This window comes from Corapipo altera, unplaced genomic scaffold (genome assembly GCF_003945725.1).
Source record: "Corapipo altera isolate COAL_440 unplaced genomic scaffold, ASM394572v1 55, whole genome shotgun sequence".
Taxonomy (NCBI): Eukaryota; Metazoa; Chordata; class Aves; order Passeriformes; family Pipridae; genus Corapipo; species Corapipo altera.
The window spans coordinates 17,365,457-17,388,153 of NW_020884882.1; the positions used below are offsets into that span (position 1 = coordinate 17,365,457).

The following is a 22,697-nucleotide window of genomic DNA, read 5'->3' on the forward strand; positions in this document are numbered from 1 at the left end:
TCCGGGGCAGAGCAGAGCCCCGGGGGCCGCCAGCGCCCGACAGCACAGAGACCTCCAGGCACCCGGTAGGCAGCCGGGCGGGGGAGCGCTCACCAGGCTCACCTCCCCACCCCGGGCTCACCTCCCCCGTCCCGGGCTCACCCCCAGCACAGCCCTGCCCCGCCGGAGCTGCCGTCGCAGGACCCGCAGGGAATGTCCCCCCGTATCTCCCAGCCCAGCCTCGTCCAAGGAGCAGGCGCGTGTGTCGGTAACTTGACAGTTAAAACATCCACAACAACTTCACCTTTCTTTCAGAAGGATTATTTCAGAGTATTATTTCTGTAAAAGAAGGAGAGGTGGCTGTGTGTGACACCATTTGCCACCAGCTCATCAGCACAGTTCACTGGTTTTCCCTGTTTTCAGGCTCCCTACAAGGGACATGGGACCTAAGAGTGCAGGTGGGATGTTCAGAGGAGCATCAAACCCACCCAGCTTCCCCTCAGCCCAGTGGCAGCTGCCACTGAGTCACTCCCAGACCCTCAAACCAAAAAGGTGTCCCAACCAGCAGGGACCTGCCTGGTCTGGCCCTGCAGGCCCCCAGCATCACCCCCATGCCCCCCACTCTAAAGCCACATCTCAAATCCTGCTCAGCCCAGCCTTAGGCCCTGAACAAATATTCCTGCAGTTATTTTTAAAGATTTTTGGGAACCTTTAGCTGCATGCAGGATGTAGAAATGTTAAATACTTTGGCAAGTTCTTCCCTCCAGGGTTCACGTTCTTCCTCCTTCAGGCAATAAAACTGCTGTGGGAATCGCTGTGGATCACAGCTCATCATGTGCAATGCTTTTTTTATTGTTCTGCCTTTTTTGGGAGAGCTCTGGAGGAGGAGGTGACTGGGGTAAAACCGTGGCTCCAGTGGAGGCAAGGAGAGGTTTGCCCTTGGCTTCTGCGTGGCATATTGAGCATCTTGCAGGCACTGAGGGATGGAAATGTGCTTGAGGACCCAGGTGGGGTGGCAGCATGGTGAGATGCTGCCTCAAGTGAGGCAGAGCAGCCATGGCTCTTCTTTGGCCTTGGAGGAGGTGTCACTCACAGCTGCACAGAGCCCATCTCCTTCAGACCAGACCTGAACTGCCAGCAAGGAGGCCCCTGCCCCTTGTGCAACTCCTACACGTGGCAGCAGAGCACCTCCAGGGGTGGTATCAGATGTGAAATACATTTGATTTCAGCAGCGAGTCACAGGTGCTCAGCTGGGGAAGAGCTTTCCAAGGATTCATCCTGTTTCTCCTGTGCCAATGCCACACACTCCCAGGGCCATGTTCTCTGGCATGCTCTGTGCTGACCCGGAGTGCATGAGTGCTCGCAGTCGAGGTGAAGGATCACACGCCTGGGGACTGAAATTTGGGGTTAAAAGGCCAAGCCATGGAAGGGTTTCATTCATTTTACTGTAAGTGCTTGGCTCCAGCCTGGGCTCCCTGCTCAGGGGCAGGGACTGAGCCGGGTGGGAGCAGTGCCGTGGGAGCCTGGGCCTGGATGTTCCAGGCACAGCCAAGCCCCACAGTGCCAGGACAGCAGGACAGGGACCCTGCAGGGCTGAACCTCACCCCTGTCCCCACCAGCTTCAGTCAGGTCCACATGGTGCTCTGGACACAGTGCCCCTGCCCAGGGCAGGCTGCAAGGATCAAGGGGTGCCAGAAATCCCCCTTCCATGGCACTCCCAGCCAAGGTCCTGACTTATTTCATCCCAGATCCCAAACTGCTAAGAAAAAAAGGGAACTCTCCCTGCAACTGCAAGGACTGTTACCTGCCCCAGAAACTCAGGTCACAGCCCCGACACACTTTAATTTGGGCAATTAATGCTGGCCCGGGCCCAGGTTGGCTGCACCTCCTGGAGCCATCCAGCCAGTCCAGCCCATGAGGACAATAACACTGTCACTGGGTGACATTAAAATGCTTTACTGCTCATTGTGTGCAGGTGCTGCCTGCTGCATGTCAACTGTGGGATGGGTTTGGTTCTGCTACTGGAAACCAGCACTGGAGCCAGCACTGCTGGGGGTTCCCTCATAGCAGAAGAGGAGACAGATGAGGTTTATTCATTCTCTCCACATGTCACTTTTGTCACATAAATTACCCAGTATTAAACCCACAAGGGGCTCAGAAAGTGGCACTTGCTGAACACAAGGTCGTTGCTGCACTGGCACAGCCCCAGGCACAGCAATGGTAGGGAGGCAGCCCCACTGCTGGAGCTTGGTCCCATGGACCCTCTCCATGGGCTTTGGGTGGCCGTGGCTGGGTCTGGTCAGGGTCAGATAAAAGGATCCAGCCATAGGGTTTTAATGCCCTTCCCTTCCTCTGTAGTGGGAAGAGAGTGGAGGGAATTGCCACGGCAAAATGTGCCACCTACACCAAATGGGATGTGGGAGCTCAGGACAACAGCCAGCTCCTGGTGCCCTTCCCTGGGTGATCCTGTCAGGTCTGGGCACTGGCCCCCAGCAGCCAGAGATGCTCATGGTCCCCTGTAACCCCTCGGTCCTTATTCAGGCAAAGCTGCAGTTGCCCCACAACTAAAACCCAAACACGTGATTTTAAAGCAAAGAATCCTGTGAGAATCAGAGGGTTTTCTGAGTCATCCCCTGCTCCTTCCAGCTTTAAACATTCAGAGATGCCATAGAGCTGGAAACATTCTTATTTTAAAAACACATGCTTTGGGATAATCAAAAGCACAAACACTACATAAAGCTAAATTTAATTGCATGTTGGTTCACTGCTGAATCTGAAATAGCTGTTTTTCCAATAGCTATCTGGAATCCCAACTTTACGGTCCCCATGACACAAGAGGTCTGGCAAAACGTCAAGGCCAGGCCATGGCTTTGCAGATGGAGCTGCAGCTGCCCATGAACTCCTGTGTATGGCTGTGGCCCACAGCAGGCACTGCAGGCTGCAGAGCCGGGATATTTTATCTGGCTGCTCTTGCATGGGAATTTCTCTTTATCCTAGAAATTTTCCTAGTCCTCACGTGCTACACTCAGCCTGCAAGAAGGCCAATTTTGGTAAATTCACTAGAACCACAGAGATGAGCAGTCTCACACACACACCTTCCTGGAGGAGGTGTCTCTATGTGGAACACAGAGCTGTGAGGGCTCTGGGCCTTATATGAGGCCTGGGAATACATGAAGGCCAGAGTAAATTACAAGTTTTCTGTGTCTTCCTCAAATGTGCACATGATTAAATCCCCAAGTCAGATATCAGCTTTCTCCATGGCTCACCAGCTGGTTGTGCTGATTTCCAGAGGAATACAGAGTCAATATTGTAAAATGTTCTGTACTGAAGGCAACAAGGCTTTGGAGACAAACTTGGAAAGACCAGCAATGCACAGAATTATGTGGACCCAAAACTTACTCAAAATTCATTGTGTTACTGAGTTCACTTATCAGGGGTAACATACCTCCATCTGAACATGCTGTGTGGACTGGGTTAACACAGTTACACTCCTGGATAATGTCGTGTCACCCATCACATCACCCACCTGAACTGTGCTCTGCCCGTGGTAATTCTTTCTGTTAGTTAAAAAAAAAAATAAAATCAAATGGCAAAACTAGTCCTCAGATTGATCATAGTAAATAAAAAATGAAAAGTACAACTGCAGCCCATGGTCAGTCCCAGCATTCCTGCCCCAGCACATGAGCCCACTGCCTGGGCTCTGTGCAGGGCTGGGCCATGGCTGGGGGATGTTTTGGAAACTGAGTCACCAGAGTGTTACTGGAAGGAGAAAAGGAGCTGGCGAAGCCACCTTGTACGTGGACAAATGGAGAAAGGAGGAACAACTTGGAACCTGAAGCCTCAAGCTCTAGACAGCATTCACAGCAGAAAGAGAATTTCCAAGAGTTCACGTATCAAGATCATTTCTTCTGTTCCCTTCTCTTTGTTTATCTGGGAACACGCTGAACTTACTCAAGGAACTCGGTGTTAAAGATCCTTTCACATCATGTCCCTGAAAGGTTCATGGGATTCAAACCACTTCCTTCGAAGAAATCCCCAACTCACTGAAATGTGTCAGCTCCTGCTCCAGTGGCCTCCTGCCCACACCAGTGCTGGAGCCCAGCTCAGGTTCACCCAGCTTTGGGAGAGAATGTCTGCAAAAAGAGCCTGAATTTCTTGGCATTAAGCCAGCACCATTTCCATACCCATCACCACTGGTACCCTAAGGGAAGCCTTGGAGCCTCTGGAGACACACTGGGTTTCACCTGGTGCCCAGAGTGCAGTGGGATGCACCTCCTGCCCCGAGGCCCAGGGATCTCACCTGGGCTGTGGCAGCAGTGCTGCCATCAAATCTATGAGCTTAAAGCCATTTAAACCAGAGCAGTCTCTGGATCCTGCTGATCCCATAATCCACACTGACCCTATCATTCAGAAAGTCCCATTCAGGCTGGGGCAGACCCTCACAGGGTAGAGGTCTGTGATTTCCACAGGGAATCCCCCCTGCTCCCATCCCCCTCCTGCACACAGGCCACATCCAACCACTGAAAGGGTGACAGGGCTCTCCCCAGGCACCTCCCTGAGGAACTGGGTCTGTACAGGGCTCCAAATGACGCTGTTTGTGCTAAAATGTTTCTCACTTCATCCTGTTACAGCCTCAAAGCCATAAAAACCAATGAAGCCTGCACAGACCCTGGGAATAACAAGCTGGCCAAATACAAACATGAATCCATACGGTTTTTAACAAAGAGGATTCAGATTCAGCTGTTGGGAGATTATATAATGACTATTACTATTTTGGGGGGGTTTTACTGTATTTGTGAGTAACTTCAGGCTGTTCATTTCAGCTGCCCTGAAATCTCACTCACCAAATAGGAGGAAGACTCGCCTTAAACTAAATATCATTTATTATTAACTCCTGCCAGCAACACAGTACCCTTGGAGAAGTGGCCCTGAGGGACCTCAACCCCTGCCTGTCCCCTCCCCACCCCCAGCTGCTGCAGGTCCATCCCAGGGGTGCGAGGGGACCTCTCCAGTTCAGGGCAGCATGTGGCCAGAGCACAGCCAGCCCGGAGCACCCTGTCAGTGTGATGATGGGAATCCCACAGGGATCCACACCCTCATTCCCACCCAGTACAGGCACAGCCCAGCACCAGCTCCAAGCCCCACCATGTCCCAGCTGGAGCAGCCCGCTGAGATGGAGCCCATTTCCAGCCAGCAGCAAGGGTGGCTCACAGGATCCAATGGGAGAGCAGAGCCAGCACATGGAGCATCCTCAGAGAGAAGCTCACTTTTCTGGGAAACAAGCAAAATCTGCTCCCTGTGCCCTCTGTGAGGATGGTCGATGGCCCTTAACCCAGGCTGGCGCTGGGCTTGGGCTGGGACCTGCAACCAGAACCCAACCACCCGGCTGTGAAGAGAGCCAGCATTCAGATCTCAGCCTAGGAAAGGGCTCTTCCTACCCACAGCCAGACACACTCGCTCCCTGAGCCCACAGTGTTACCAGACAGATCCCCTGGGGATGGCATGAGGGGGCTGGAGTGTGGACTGTTTTTCTTAGAGAATGTGAACTCCCCAAAACATAGAAATTCAACAAAACATTACAGCTGGAAAGACAATGAAAAAAACCCAAAAGGTCAGCATTAGTTAAAGCGAATCCTTGCTGTAAAAGCCCTCATTACCTGGGACTTTTCTTCCCTGTGGAGAAAAGCGGAGGTGGAAATTTTCCAAATCACCTGATCCCAGACCAACTTTCAGTAAAGTAAGCCATTTTTCATCTTGTTCAGATTCTGAAGCATCTACCAAACACAGCTGCTGTTCTGGTATTTGTGATGCAGAACATTCAACCAAAGACTGGAGGAATTGGCCCATCATTGCACTTCTCCTGCAAAATAGAACTTCTGGGAAAACACCAGAAAACACCCTAGCACAGCCATCCCTGAAGCAAAACCAGGTAACCCCCAGGTATTTGATTTGGAGAGGGACATGGGGTGAGAGCACACAGGGAGCCCCGTGCCTGTCAGGATGACTCCACTCCTGCTCTCTCCCATGCTGCCTTTCACATGGCTCCACTGCTGGGCTGGGGGAACAGGACATTTTTATTGTCTGTGATTATTTTGTTTCCAGCTTTGCCCTCCTGCCCTGGCCTGAGGGACTGCTCTGTGACTAAATTAATTTCCTTCTGAATGGATTCGCCGCCCAAAGCAGCTGTTCCCAAAGCCTTCCAGTGGCAGCCCCCTCCCATAGCCTGGCATCGCCCCAGCCCGGTTGCCAGCACCACTATGGGCCCCCCAGGAGCTTCTCCCCACTCCCAGCTCCCCAGGGAGCCACAGCTGTCAGGGATCTGCTGGCTGGGGATGGCTGCAGAGGGGCTGGACCCACAGTGGGGCAGGATGGAGGGTCCCCAGGATCCCACATCCCTGGCAGAGGGTGGGATGGAGGGTCCCTGCAACACCACACTCCTCCCAGCACAAGGCATACGTTGTGGGTGATGTAACAAACATCAGTCACAAAATGAAAAGGTGCAAGGAGAATGCAGTAACTTCATAATTACTCACTTAAAACCCACCACTGTGGGGTTCCTCCCCTCTTGCTGGGGCCGCAGCTCGGCCATGGCAACACTGGGCAGGAGGACACGACCAGCATCTCACTGTGCATCACCACTGCAAAGCTCCTCCGTGCTGCGACTTCTGTCCCCAGCCTGGCTGTTCACAAGTCCCCAACTGCTCCCACTTGCCCCTTGACTTGGTGACGGAGGAGGGAGCTGCCCAGGGGAGCGAGGGGACAGGACAGCGTGGGGAGGACACTGCGTTTCCTTCCTCGCTGTTGTTTTTTCCCTTACGTTATCCAATTTCTGCGAATTCAGGGCTGGTGAGATGTGCAGCAAGAGTCATTTATGGCACCCAGGGGATCAGCAAGCACTCCTAGCAAAGGCCAGACCTGGCAGCCCCTGGCACTCACCTGGGGCTGGAGCTGGCCCTGGAGCTGTGTCTGGCAGGACAGGCTGGATCCTACCCAGGCACCCGCTCTGTCAGGGTGGGAATGAGGCATAGGACCATCAAATCCACACTTTTCCTAAGCCTCCACATTGTCCAGTGTGTCTGCTCCATGCAGCCTCCCCCAGCATCTCGACCACTGTGTCACGTCCACACGCCCTGCTCAGATTTGTCACCTCTACAGACACCACCACCCACCTCTGGCACCAACTCACAGCTCCTTACAAAAGGGAGGGGAAAAAGCCCCGTCTCTGGTAAAGGTCACCAATTTGGACTTTAAATGGTGAGTTCAACAGTAAGAGATATAAAAAAAATGAATCCCCACAGGTTATCAGGGAGCCAGTTTGATTTACATCCATATTTAATGTGTCACGGCTGTTCTCTCTCCTACTACACCAAGTAACTCTCACTACCTTAACGCCCCAGTTCCCGTAGCAGCTCTTCAGCTCATTGTCAGTGGCAATGGCCTTACCTGCAGCCACACCAGTGCACAGAACAGTGCTGGGGCAGGACTCATGTCCTGCTCATCCCCACGCACCAGCACCTTCCCCCCACACACCAGCAGCTGCTTTGCCAATGCCTGGAGAAAGCTCTTTACAGTATTATTGCTGCTCTAACACCAAAGGTTGCCCAGTTTGCCCAGTTGTGCATGGCAAGGGGTTTTTCTGAGGAGCAATAGAGAATTTTTATGAGAAGAACTATCACATGTCAGCAGTGAATGAATCTGTGAGATGCTGTCAGTTTTCAGCGATTTTTAACTACTTGCAAGTCATTTCCTTTCAGTCATGCAGGGCTTTGCTGAAATAAACACCCTTCCTTCAGCTGCTCTTATCAATGGCACTAAATACAGCAGCCAAGCAGTTTTTCCAAGTAGCAACACTAAAAAAAAACTCAGCAAAAAAAATCCCAAAGCCATGAGAAATCAGGTGAGACACGGCAGCAAACACAGTCACCCTCCTGTCCCCATCCCTTGGCACTTGAGGTGTCTGACAGCTGCCACTGCTGCTGGGACCACGTTGGGGGAGTATTTCAGTGTGCCTCTGCCTATGCTGTCTGGGATCGTGGCTGACATTCAGGTTCCAAAATCTTTAGGGAGTTTAATAAAAAGGTCAAACTTTGAGAAATATTTCTGGGTGTTTTCTTTCTTTTTTATAAAGGTGCCTTTTGAACTGCCTTGGAGGGTAGCTCCTCTCAAGGTTTCCTTTGTCTGAGCTGTATTCCAGCAGGCACAAAACACCCCCATGAAAACCAAAGCATTTTCTCATAGCACAGCAAGGCTGTCATCCAGTAAACCTCACACTGGGAAGGGTAAGGGCTGTTTGCAAACTCAACAGCAAACACACCACCATGGGAGTGTTTGAGGGCTCTCTGAACCCAAACCAACCTCTTCACCACGAGGTGCTTTAGGAACCACAGGAACTCCCCATTCTGCCCAGGCTGCCAAGACAGGAATCCTTGGAAGTGGATTCCAAGAGGGACCACAGAGGGACTGAGCTCTGCTGGAGAAACCACAGTGTGATTGAATGAGCAAAGGAAAACATCATTCCCAAAGCTCATGGCTTTGTACACATTCTGAGCACAGCTCCAAGGGCAACACTCTTCCTCGGGTTCTTCAAGAGCCACAGGGGACATGTCCTGAGGTCACCACAACAGTCAGACCGTGACGCTGCTGTCCAGGAGCTGTTTCTTGTCTTGCTCGGAATCCCCACCAGCCCTTGGGCACCAGGATGCCAGGACAAAACCCCCTGCCAGCCCCTCAGGTACCCAGGACAACAGGACAGAACCCTCCACCAGTCCCTGGGCACCAGGATGCCAGAACAGAACCCCCAGGACTCGGCTCATGAGGGTTCACTCCCCCTTGGGCACTTGCCCAATACTGATTTTTTCTGAGTACTTTCCAGCTCATACTTACCAAATTAGACTATTTCTCCTTCTTGGGTAGGGAAACATATTTTCCTCTCATCTCAGGAGTTACTGCCATTAACTGCAAATTAACTCTGGGAGACAGGAAGGATCCGCAGCTGATCCGACACGTTTCCAGCCCGTTCCCTGGATTGAAGGCAGAAGTCCCTGGGAGTTAAGATTGCAGGACCCCAATTTTCCCTATGGATGGAGGTAAGGACCTTGTGCAGCACCTGGTGTGCCATTTCCAGGCTCAGCTTAGGCAAGGTGGGCACATGGTCCCTTAGGCTCAGTCAGCAGCAAAACGCACACTGCTGACAGCCCAGCCCAGGGTTTATCTGCCAGCAGCACTAACAGAGCTTTCCCAGGCTATTCTCTGTGTGTGACAGGGGACATCATGACCATATTAAAGAAAACTCTGCTGCTAACTCAAACAGAAGTAAACCACACCAGCAAACCCTTCCAGGGCTACCCAGCAGCTGATGCAAACCCCACCCACATCAATTCCATGACCATTCCACACATAAACATCTTTATTCCTCCCTGGCCAACTGCACCCAATTTCAATGCCTTGTGTGAGCTACTGTGATGTAAAGGCAGCCCTAGAACAGACACCAAAAATTTTCTGTTAAAAAGTTTTGTTTAGCAAAAATGAAACAAACACAATCAGCTTCCTGCTTTGCCTCTGCCCCTCCTCACCTTGTGCAGTTATGATGGTTTATATTTGCCACAATTCAGACCATTCCAAACACAAATGTTCCTGGGAACAACAGCTTGAGGAGGAATATTTCTAAAAGCCAAATACCCAGGTCCAGCCACAGTCTGAAGTCAACTGGCACACAACTCTCAATTTTACCCACATTTTGTGCCTTCTTTGCCAAGCTCCCCCAATGGGCTCTGACCAAAGCTTTGGGGTTCAGCAGAAGCACCTGTGAGTATTTTTCATATTCTGCTTACAAGCCATATTTTTAAAAATGTCCCCTGGTGTTCATATTTACTTTCATTTTCTTGCACTGCTTTATTTCATTACAAAATTCTACTGCCTTCCAAGGAAAACCAGACTTTTCAATGTTACTATTTATTTTAAAGCTAGAATACTTTGTGTCCAATGACCTTCCAACTTTCCAGTTTCATTACTTCAAACCAAAATAATAAAATATAATACCAAGCAATTTGACACAGACATATATAAAAAAGCCTATTTCTGTAGAGCAGAATCCCCCAGCATCCCTCTGCCTCCCCCCACCTCCCCAGCTGCACCAGGGAACTGGGGCATCAGCACCTGCCCAACCCCAAGCAAAACACTGTCCTGCAGCTGCTTCCAGAAGTTTCCACGGGGTGTGAGCAGGAACAGCAGCAACACACAGTCCTGCACTGGTGAGGGGACACGAGGGACAGGAGCCAGCTCACGCTCCCACAGGGCTCTGGCACCCCGGGCCCAATCTCAAAGGTAAATGGCCACAGTGCTGTGGACAAACCCAGCAGCCTCGTCATTAAGGCAGTTGGAATGGCAGTGATGCATAAATTCAGCGCTTTACTCTGTGTTCAGACACACTGAGGATGGGAAAAAGCCAAGCAGTGTTTCCCAGCGTTGACGATTCCCCATCCCTGCAGCACTAGCTCCTCTTCCGCTTGCTCCTGGGAAGAACTCCATCATTCTCCAGCATCCGTGTCCGCTGTGACTTCCTCCTGTTCACTGTCAGAGCCAGGGAGCTGCTGCTGCTGTTGGAAAAAAAAGGAAAATAAGGAAAAAAGGGGTTTGCAAGTGCCCTAAACCCGGCACACATGACCCTGCTGAAGCGCTGGGAGCAGCACAGGGCACGACACACGCACGTGTTCCTGGCACCTCGGGAAAGGACCTCGGAGCTCAGCTCATCCCACCCCCCTGCCATGGGCAGGGACACCTTCCACCAGACCAGGGGGTTCCAAGCTCCGTCCAACCTGGCCTTGGAGAATTCCAGGGATGGGGAAATATTGCTCTGCCTTCTCAGTTGAAGAAGATAACAACACCCACAAACCCGGTGTCGTGGTGCCCCTCCTCCTGTCCCCAGGAACCAGTTTGGAACACAAGGAGGAGCAACAACGTCCCAGATTCCTTGTCCATAACTGAGAAGAGCCCCTGGTGCTGAGAAAAAACCATGATGATGTTCTATCAGAAAATGCCAGCTTGAGTCACTGTCCTCCTCAGGGGCACAGTCACCCGGGTACAGGACGAAAGCGCACAGGACTCCCAGCTTTGCAGACACCCTCCTCATTTATGGACAAAGAATTTTCCACTGGAAACTCAACAAGTGTTTTCTTTTTAGTCACAGAGTTAATTTTAAAGAAAAAATTGTTAAATTAGCCATATTTAAATGAAGCAGCTGATTTCCATCATTCAGCCTCGGAGCTTAAAATTCCATTTAGTGTTGACATGAAAGATGCCGCTCATCTGTCAACAGCTTTTGCTAATTAAACATTTCTTATAAATACACTCTGTTTTATACCATCTGCTAAGCTGAATCCATCCTGCAGGGACTATTAATTCATCTTAAATTGGGAATTCACAAGTGAAAATAACAATGGAAAACTCTCAGATGCTCAAGTCCCCGTCTGCTGACTGTCATGAGACAGAACGATATAATAAAGAGATTAGTAGGAAAAACTCGTGTTTCAGAGCTGTACCACGATGGAAATGGAGTTCTCACATCCCAGAGACCACTAACCACACCCAAGGAGATCTGTGTGAATCCCAGCTCTGCCAGATCCAGCTGGTACCTCGGCAGTGTGACTGAACACACGTACCCAGAGAGCCAAAGGGAGGGACTACGTGGATCCATGGCCCTGTCCAGCTCTCCCCACTCACACTGTCACAAAAATGAGAGTTGTATTTCTCCCCAAACCATCACTAACAGGCTGCCACTGTCACCTGCAGACGCCAGAGTGGGTTAAGCAAGTACTTGTTGCCTGAGGCAATTTCTTAACGGAGGGGTCATGGCAGTGGAATTTAGATCTCCTGGAGCCCTGAACCTGCCAAGTCTCAGGCACTTGTCCCATTCCATGTGCAGCAACACACTGGCATCAACAGAACTATTCACATCCACAGCTGCTGCCAGGAGCAGGTCACTATCAACACTTAGCTGCACAAAGACACTGCTCAGGAGCAGGAACTTAATTTATATGTGAGGGATTAAAACCTCACTGTTTCTTAACCTGAATTTACACCTACTTGTCCACCAATAAAGATTAAGTTGCCAACAGCACAGAGTAATAAATAACTGTAGTTCATGGGGGGAACAGGAGATGATTTGAGGATTCAGTTTGGGGAATGGGGGCCACAGACCAAAGAAAAAAGACTGACTGTGGCTGAAGGACTCAGTTTATGGAGCAAATGCCTTCTCCTGAGAGCAGTGAGGTGTCCTGCCACAGTGAGCCTGGTTAACACACAGCACTGTGCTGCTGGGGAGCTGCTGCTTACGGAGCCTCCAGAAAGGAAGAGTTAGAGGTGATTTTAATGGAGTCAGGCATGTTCTTCACCCAAAGAGAAAGGAATTCAACTATTTTAATAACTAACTACAGAGCATTTAACTCCAAACTGTCTCTCAGTGGAATACTTTAAAAGCACAGGGAAAAAGGTCTCTGCGGGACATGGTTAAACACACACTGAACTGGGACAAACATTTCTCATCTTGGATTGAATTCCACAGCCATTAATAGGGAGTTTTAAGAGCCGTCCCAGTCTGTGACCACATACATGTAACAGAAGGGGATTTTTGGTTTAAAGAAGTAAGATGTTAATGTCTTAGCAACAAGAACTCTTCCCACTCCGAAACAGATGCTCGATTCCAGCATGTTCAACTTGTCAGCCTTACATACAGCTCTGCCAACAGTGGAACTTCAAATACAACAGAAGATCAGATTGAATTTTCCATAAAAATCAGTCTCTTCATTTTTTTCTCAATTAAAATATGTATTTATACTCATGTGTACCTTAAAATAATGATCTTCAACTGGGCATCTGTGGATTCCTAGAGCATCCAGGTATTATTTCTCAAGGATTCAAACTCACTGACAAAATCCTGCTTCCCACAACTGTGAGGATTCTCCAAGAACCTGACTTTCCAGAGGCATTTGCTTTTCCAGAATTCCACCAGCTGCAAACTACTGATCTAAACCCGTCACAAGGACTTCAGTGGGTGGATATTCCACTCACCTGTCAGAGGACACTGAACACGTCTCAGACTCTTCCACATCTGCCAAGATGTCCGAATTGGTGCTGAAGGGGAAAATAAAACAGATGTAAATTATTTTAGCAACACCTATAGCACAGCAGGGCTCGAGTGGCAGTGGCAGCAGAACCTGTGGATGAGACCGACCCCTCTCATAGCACTGGTAATGAGAAATAACTTCAACCTACAGGACAGGCCAAGAACTTCTGTCTCTGCATTGCTTAATTTTTAGTTATTCCTGGGTCTCAATGTCATTATTTAACACACAAGACAACTCTCTCTGTTCATGTCTCCTTAGTGGTATCTAAACAGCTTTGCATTCTTAGGGACCAGACAATTTCACTGGAGAGGATCTGCAAGATGCTTTGGTGGGTAAAGTGTAGGTAAAGTGCATTTCTTTTCTAGAAGCTTTTCTTCAATAAATCCATAAGTGACATACAACTTCTAGAAGATGGCAGGATTTTTTTCACCCTTTGCCATTTTGTCTGCTCTCTGAAGTGAGAGTCATCAGCTGTTACTGTGGCAATAACTAATACAGAACCACCAACAGGAATTCAGGTGGACAAACAGAGCCATGTTAGAGGACCCTCTAACATGTGCACATACAGTCATGCAGATATAAAGGAAAAAGACACCAAAAATGGATGGGGAAAGTTTTGAAGCTCAGCATTGTTTTTACTCTCAGAATTAAAAGTCCATCAAAAGCTCATTTTTGGTGCACAAACTGGATTCCCAGGGAATGAGTTATTATCATATTTCCAAACTACTCTGATGTTCCAATTACATTTAAAAAAAGAAGTGGGGAGGACGTAGGGCTATTTGTGTGCTTTTAGTCCCCTAAAATAGAAAAAGAACAGGTTTGAGGCCTGAACATGATGTACTTCCCTGCCTTGAAAACCGCAGCATTATCATCATTTATCACCCACCGCGTTTGCCACCGCAAAACAATAAAAATGAGAAAACTTGGCTAACGCTCAAACCAATACTGCTTGTTCAGAATTTACATGTGGAATCCTTGGTCTGTGCCTACCAAATTTTTTTAAAACTGAGCACAGAGTGTCCTGGAGCGAGTTCCCCCTTGGCCTACCCGTGGAGCTGTGAACGGGCCGTCAGAGGGTTCCCAGAGAACCCAATTAACTGCTCTGTCCTAACTGCAACGAGGCACTGAGGGGCTGCAGTAACTGTACAAACCAGGGTTCTGAACTTCCCAGCTGTAGCTAAAAGCCCTTTGTTTCAGGATTCCTTCCAACATCCCACTGCTCCCCAGCAGTCCCCCACTGAAGCAGTTCTCTGCATTGCAGCTTTTCCAGACACCAGTTTTGGTTACAAAGCCCAAGAAAGGCAGGATTTGGAGCTGAGGTAATTATACACCTTTCTGCCACGTGCCAGGGGACAAAAGTGTCCGAAAATTTTAAAAAATCCACTTAAATATGCCACAGTTGAAAAGCAATTATCAAAAAACACAGTTTTGACCACCAAGTGAATTCATATTTTAAATTAATTCTTTTTCGCCCCCTGAAGAAAACTCCTCCCCCCTCTTTGCATTTAATGATTAGCCCTGAAGTGGAAGAATATGAATTAAAAAACAAACAGCTGCCTTGTTGTGGAAGTTGTTTCTATACATTTTAGCCCAGAGGGGCCACAGAGATCACAGAATTTAGAACAGTTTCGTTAATTTCTTCAGTATTTTCTGCCTTTTCGATACCCCACAGGTACCTACCTACACTGAGGCCAGGCACAGCAAAACATCATCAGACTTTATTCAGACTCCAAATCCAAGACAAATTCCCACAAGGTTTTCTGTCCTTTTCGTTACGTTTTACAGACCATTTCCAGAGAAGTCAATTTTTACAGCAAAACCATTAAATTTCTGCACCTGACCTGCTCGAGATGCAGCCAGCATCCTGTGCCAGGGTGAGGAGAGGTTTCAGTTTCTGCTCTTATTCATGGTTCCATGTCAGGAACAGCACAGCTTCAGTGACTCAGGCCATTCCCCAGCTCCACGTTCCTGCAGGACTGGCTTCCCTGAGCCCTTATGGACAATCAGCCAAGAGTCAACTCTTCCTTTCTTGACCATCAGTGGGGTTTGACTTCCACCACTCCTTTTCTTTTTTTTTTAAGATAAACACACAACTCTCAGATAGAGAGAAAAAAGCTGACATAAGTGTGAGTGACATGTCTTGTTCTAGAACTGAGAGGAGCAAAGGGCCCTTTGACCCTGTTTGTGCTCAGGCAGATGCAGCTCTCGCGTGAGCAGCCAGTGCCTTTCCCTGTCCATCCCACCCTGCCTTGGGGATGTGCCTCTGCACGAGCCCTGGGCATTTCCCCTCAATGCTGGCACAAGAAATGAGCTCCAGCCTGTCTCATTTTGCCAATGGCACTTGGAGGTGAATGCCCAGTTGAGGAGAGGTAAAATAGTTTTCTCCATCTTGCAATCCTGCTTCCACTGTGTCCTGCCTGTGATGAACAGGATGAGCTCACTGCTAGAACAGTCCAAGATTACCTGTGCATCACAATGCCTTCCCTGGCTTCCCAGGATCTCCTCTTCAAACCACACGCCCGTGGCTTCATCGTCCTGCCTTTGGAGGAGGGTTCTCCTCTGAAGCAAACCTTACACAGGTTCCACTCACTCTCTCACTGTTCTCCTTTACCCTTTCCAGGCCTCCTGGGCTTTCCATGGTATCCTCTGCAGCCCAAAAACATGCCTCTGAGGCTCTGCCTTTGGAAAAGGGAAAGCTCTGCTGGCTCTGTCTGAACTCCTTCCCTTAGGAGTGTGGCAGCAGCTGGGCCATGGGGGCTGAGGCACCAGGAGCACTGCAGACCAGCACTCCTGTTTTCAGCACTCACATGTCCAGACCCCACAGCTCTCGATCACAGACCCATGTCCTCCTGGACACAGGCTGGGTGTAATTGCTTCCCCCAGGCCCAGCTGAGGCCACTGATTGTCACGATATCCCTGGGACTCTCTCCACCAAATCTCACAAGTCCTGCCATTTGTTACAGCTCACAGTTTGGGGAAAAAAAAAGTATGAATCAACACCATAGCAGAGAAGTATCATCATCCTTCCACAAGGAACCCATGTTTGAGGCCAAAATCCACAGATCAAACACTCCTGTCTAAAACTGTGATATACATCATCTCTGAGCCAAAGTAGTGCAAGATTTATTAAGTCAAAAATGTACTGAAGAACTGAAAAAGGCAGTTACTGCCCTAATCAACACATTTTCATACACTTCTCTCATCTGACAGCAATGGCCAGGGAGCAGGACAGCGCTGCCTTTGAACTCAGACTGCAGCAACTGCCAGGGAAGAGCTCACACAGCCCTTCCAACCACTCCACCCTGTCAGCTTTGCCAAAGCAACGTCTGCCAGGCAGGTCTGGGAGGTGTGCTGCCATCCAGTGAACTCCTGGGTAACTGAAACACAGCTCCTATCTCTGCCTCTTCTGCTGCTGAGGAACTAAAGCCTATATTCTGCAAAGCACATAAATCCAAGGGTAAGGGACCCGTTAAATCCAGACCCTGGATCCTGATCAATGGCTTCTGAGCTTACAGCCAAAAACCCACACATCCTGCAAACGAGGCCCCTCCCCTGGGCATGAACCTCCCCTGGCACACACTGCAGTGGCTCTGGGCATCCCAACAGCAGAGGCATTTACACAAGCTGTGCAGGTAGCACTTTCCCACCAAGATTCCAGAACGAAATCATCACGTTTCAGTACTTCAGATAAGGTCAGTGTTCTATTTTATCTGCTGTTCAAGTCTCTCACTTTAGTCATCAAGAACCAGCATTTGTCTCTAACAAAGTTTTAAGAGAAATAATTTGCTTAAAAAACTGTGTATTATCCCCATTACATAAAATAGTTGTGATGGAATATTTCCCCTACATAGCTCATTAACTGGCTTATCGTTGTCCCTCCTCATTTCTCTCATTTCTTCTCTAATTTCCCTGTTGTTTAAGTAGTTATGCAAAATTTGGCTTCAGTCCCAGAAAGTCAAAGAACGCCCCAGGACTATTTGTATGGAGCACTGCAGTCCTGTGGAAGCTTTATGTGTAATTGTGACTTCAGAGCTTTGAAGAATTACCCTTTCAAAGCCCTGGCTGTGTTTTGGTGTTTATCTATTACGCACAGTTTGCTCTCTTGGTGGGATCATCAATCTCTGCAGAGCCCAGGCATGTTTGGGCTGATGCTGCAACCTCCATTCCTGGTCTAGATATTTTCTCCAGCAGGTGTAAAACTCTTCTTTTCTCAATTAAAGCATCAACTTTTGAATAGTATCAGTTAATCAGTGATTAGTGTACAACAGATGAATTTCTTATCTTGACCAACTGATATGAGACTGACAAAGGACAGGTCTTATGAAGGAGGAAACAGAAGAATTACTGATTTTCTTGAAGCATCTTTTTGCAGAGCAGACATTTCACCTCTCCAAGTTGCAGATTGTTCTGTTATATTCAATGTGCTGCTCGATATCCTCGTCCCATCATAGCACCAGACCTCCATTTATAAGTGCTCTCCTCACAGGAGCACAGCATGCAGATCTGGATTTTTGAATATATTTCAAGTTTTGACATTTCAATGTGAAAAACATTTACCCTTGGCAAAGGATATCCTCTTAATACTCAGAAATAAAACCCAAGCTTCACAAAACCATTACTTAGTACAATAGCAATGTTACTCAAAGCATCAACATATAAATCATTGCTGTTTGATTTGTGCTGTGTTTCTTTCACTACAATTAACGAGATATCAGCCCCACAATAACCAGAGTGACCAAATACATCTTTTTTCATGCAGTTTATATGACTACACCTACTTGTTAGGGGCCCTGCCAATGTTGATACAATTCATTCTGGATACACCAGACCTCTGAGCAGTGTGCTGGGAGCATGAGCCTCATTCCTGGATGGAACTGTGTGGTCCAAAGCTGGTCCATGGGCACAGCAGGACCCAGGAGATCTCCAAGGGCCAAACCAAGACCTGGGCAGTGCACTGAGCCATCAGCCCTTTTGCTCCTTCAGAGCAGCTACCAAGGAACACAAACAGTCAAGACAAAAAGCACATTTAACTCTTTTCCATAAGTGTTCAGAGAAGGGGTGGTCCCTGTAATCTTTGTTTCTCAGAAGACACAGGTAAACACTCCAAAGTGCTCTTCAGAAAGGTGCAGTGTGGCAGGAGGAACGTGGTGGTCAGAGGAGAGGGGCTTCCCTCCTCACCAGGCAGCATCTGTCACTTCACTGAGCTTTCACTGCTTCACTGTTGGAGTTTTCATCTCTCTTTGAGCAGAGTCTAAGGCCGGGGGCTGCATGGAAAGCAGGAGAAGCTGCAGTGTGTGATGTCCCAAGGCTCAGGGGGCCTCTCCAGCTGCCCCTGCCCTGTGCAGGGTCAGACCAGAGGGTCACCCAAGCTCTGCAGGTCAGTGTGCCCCACTGAGGGCTGAGGAATCTGCTCTGACCCCACACACCTGCACGGGAGACACTCCAACATGGGGTATGACATTGTGTGAGCTCTGCTCACTGTGTGAGCACTGGGCCCTGTGGTAAAGGTAAAGAAACGACCAAGAGAACAGTTCCCTGATCACAGGGAAGGAAAAACTGTCATCATCTGCATCCTGAGAAACTGAGATAAAACTAATCCCACACTAACCTTAGCAGCTTGTTACATATGGAACAGCAAATAAACTGATATGCTGTGTTTATCAATTTTACAGTACCAGTTCAGGCAGAAAGACACAGACAGCACAGAGGGGAAAGGCCACGGGAGGGGAAGGGCTTTATTGGTCTATAACGCAGGTCTGAGGCCAAACAGAAATGCAGTGATACTCTGGAAGGGCAGCAACGACCTTTCCTGCCTCCACACAGTGCTCTGCCAGCCAGCATATTGTTGTTTACTGACAAATATTTACTGTATGTTCCCATTTATTCAAGCAAATGGAAACAGGCAGCAAAGCCTGATCCTGTAAAACAGACATGCACCATTTGATGCTCTCTAACCCCCGACCTGATCTTCCTTTTCCAATGTCTCCCCAGGTTTTCACTCACCATTCAACATTTCCATCTGTGAAAGGGAACCCTCGTGACAGCTTTTTAAAAGCTCTTTAGTTTCTGTTAAACTTTTTGATTAGATTTATCTGTTCATAACCAACAATAAAGCCAAGCACTACATTACTTTTAATATTTGCAGAACAAGGAGGAAGAGGTAGAGTGCTATGGCTGTAAGGGGTGGGAAATTGAGAAATGTCACTCCTAGCTCAGCTGATGACCTCCAGCTACTTCCTCTGATTATCTCCCACTTCTAAAACCTTTTTATTCCTGGTAATGCTGACCTGCATTCTCCTCTCATCTCCCTTATCAACAAGATAGCCAAATCAGCTCTCTTGCTTTCATATCAAAACCCAATTATTCTGTATTTGTTGTCAATTATTTTTTCACTTTTCCTCCAGAAACTGAGGTCACACTTCCTTACAGCAATACTACTTAAAAGACTCGGGCCGTTATCCATTTTGGGACCTCTCTAAATAAAGCTTGCAGCAGAAGGGAAGGTGATGCACTAGAAGGAATTCACCAAATGTACTCCTGATACCCCAGACATTGCACTCCCTGTTTCTGTACCAAAAGGGACATTTACACCATCAATTCCCTATGAAGTCATTACAATACTATTTGAGCTCCATCCCTCAAGCCACCAAGCATCCAGGAACACAGAGAATGGATCCGTGCCCACAGCCCAGCACCCATCCTGTGAAGCAGGACACAGGCACTGCCAAGTTTATCCATGTTTGGTCTAAGCTGGCACTAAGCAGGGAGAAGACACCACCTCACTAACCTGCTTGTTCCAGATGACAGTGAGAGTTCAGGAGAGGCTGATCTCTGGCCTTCCTCCAGGCAAGGAGATTCACTTCTCTGGCCATCAGGAGTATGTGACTGGAGTTCCTGGGCTTCTCCCAGGACAACAGCTGTGGGATGCTCTTCCTGAGGCTCTACCAAGGGGAAAGGCACAGATTAGAATGACAATACAAAATACTATTGTTTAAAGTTCTACAGCCAGGAGACAGATTTTTAAGGAAAAATAAAGTTATAAATATTTAAATACCAACACCTCATTCCCACTTACTTGTTTCTCAAAGCTTTCCCAGGTTGAATTTTCAAGAGTTTAATTTCTTTTCCTAGATAATTAAAAAAAAACAAAACAAACAAACCAAAAACCAAACAAAACTAACCACCCTCTGAGAACCAGAAATGTTTCATGTTTCATTGTTGAGTTTCAAACAGAAACAAGGAGAGGAATAAAGGGGAAGGATATGTGCTACATTTCATAAGATGGAACTTTATTTCAGAAATTGGCAAACACTTAACAAGACACTGCTGTTGGATGCTTGTGGTACCAATCCCCTTCATCCCCTGCATCAAACAGCTTGACAGCTTCAAGTTTTACAGATCAAGTTAACAGGCTTGTTTTCAGTTGTGATTCATTTCCTTACGCACCTAAGAAAGACAATGTCAATCCAGATAATTGACATTTCCATTTCTATAGGAAAAATAATTTCTAGACAAACACATACGGGATAAAAATTGTAAAACCATTCTGTTGTTCTTATGTCAAATGTTTTGGTCTATGAAAAGATGAACAGTTCTCTGAAGATACCTTCTGCCTCTCCAAAGAGAAAACAAATACAGACTAGAAATTAGGGTATGAAAAGATCTTTATACCATACCCACAAATACTTTCAAAGTAGTTATTTTACTAGAAAGCTGCCCAGGACATTAAACCCTCCCCGGACCCATCTCACTGACAACTGTGATTGGGACAGTCACAGACATGCCCCTTCAAGGCCCAAGCTCTGACTTTTCCACTCCTCCAGCAATATTTTGGACAGAAAAGGCCAAGCAGAACTGTTACTGGAGTGTGGAAGGGCTTCAGTCTTTGGATTGAGCTCAGCTTGCCATTTCCCTCCAGCTAACAGGCATAATTAAATATCAGGGGCATATTTTTGTCTGCTGAAAACAACCAACATATTCCAGTGAGTCAGTTGTCCAACTAATGAAACACAACTCTGAAATTAGCAGGGTAAAAATAGCAAAGGTCTGTGCAATAATGCAGACCAGCACAGCCAATACTTATCAAATTAAATTATTTATCACCAGTATTTATCAAATGTTTTTGGCACTTTCCCTCAGCCAAAGCAAAGCTTCACATTTAAAAGTTATAAAAACTGGAAAACAGACATTTTAAGCTTAAAGATGCAAAGTAAGATGATGTAAATCAGAAACAGGTGATTAAAACACCACCACAAACAGAGTGAGATTTTCAGAGAGGTTAAATTGCATCAACCAATACTACAGGAAAGGGCAGTGGGAGAGATGGAGGGGGGAAAATAAATAAACCAACAAAACCCAACCCCAAAAAAGGTCTGTTTTAATTCTGTACAATTCCACCACTTCCATGAGAAGCCAAAGGAAGTGGGTAAGGAATGCAGACAAAGCCTTTCCATCAGGCCACTGCTGGTTTGTTCCTTTCCTGTACTGTAATTCCCATTTAATACAAAGGCAATTGCTGCTAACAAGGAACCCTGAGGAAACAGGCTTTAGGCATCTGTTCCTTCAATCATAAATCATCTTTTTGTTTTTTTCAATTGTTTACAAACAGTCAACTGGGTGCAGATGTTTGGCATAAAACTAGGAACTGCAATTGCAAGGATTATTGGAAGCTCAGTGCACAAAGTGCAGTGGGAATTGTGCAGGTTTGCCAGAACCAGACAAGGTGGTGCCACGGACTGAACACAGCACAGGATGACACACCTGAGCCAAGTTATCTTCTACCTGAGCACTCTTTTGGAAGAACTCCATGGTTTTAATTCAGCTTCTCAGAGCCTGCAGGGCAGCACACACAGGGGAGATGGAAACCTGAAAGCCACAGCAGCCCACCCTGCCAGGGCAGAGCTGGAAATAAAGGCCGTGGTCCCACCATCCAACAACACATCACCTCTGCCTCTGCTATACATGAGGAACATCTTCAAATCTTTTATCCTTGAGATTCCTTAACTTTTACCCTTCAGAAAGGATTATGCATTGAATCAAGGTCTGCAGGAAATGATCAGGATAAAATTCATATTATTTTACTGGTTTTTCATTTCTTTTTATTCTTGAGGACTCTGCTAGAGGAGACAGTGCGGGAGAGAGACACAGATTAACTCAGCTCAAGAGCACAGGGATTTGTGAGAGCTGGGGCAAACTACACTGCCATGTTTTCCCAAGGGCACAGACAACAGCACATCCCATTCTGGCCAGCAGAATTCCCTCCAAAACTCAAGTGTCTTGAATAGATTATAAATCCACAAGTTCTATTACGCTGAGGAATGTTCTTCTAAATCCCACATTCAAAGCTAGATGTTCCCTGCCAAAACAGCCATGAAGCACAAACCAAAGGAGACCAAAGGATCCTGCAAGGAACACGCTCAGAGCACACTTGGGTAAGGTTTGATGCTGCAGGGAGGGAGGATCACAAACAGGCTGGATGCTGTCCCTAACTACTAACAAGAGAGTAACTGCAGCCCTGCATTCCCACTTTTCACTGAGCTCAAGTATATAAACACAAAACAAGGCAAGTTAAAAAGAGAGGCAACATCCTGCATAAAC

At 47.7% G+C, this 22,697-nt stretch overlaps 1 protein-coding gene across 2 annotated transcripts in view; it reads right to left on the minus strand.

The window, feature by feature from the left end:
* Positions 1 to 9,914: 9,914 nt before the first annotated feature.
* The window catches only part of RAD18 (RAD18, E3 ubiquitin protein ligase), a 31,926-nt gene continuing 19,143 nt past the window's right edge, over positions 9,915 to 22,697 (minus strand). Inside the window, exons 11-13 of one of the 2 annotated variants that reach the window (XM_027640510.1) lie at positions 19,888 to 20,041; positions 13,045 to 13,107; positions 9,915 to 10,574 (exon numbers count right to left, since the gene is read on the minus strand). In XM_027640510.1, coding sequence (XP_027496311.1) covers positions 10,469 to 10,574; positions 13,045 to 13,107; positions 19,888 to 20,041 — 323 coding nt within the window. In that variant the 3' untranslated portion in view covers positions 9,915 to 10,468. Of the gene's footprint in view, positions 10,578 to 13,044; positions 13,108 to 19,887; positions 20,042 to 22,697 lie in introns of both variants that reach the window. The other variant, XM_027640509.1, reaches the window with a different exon arrangement.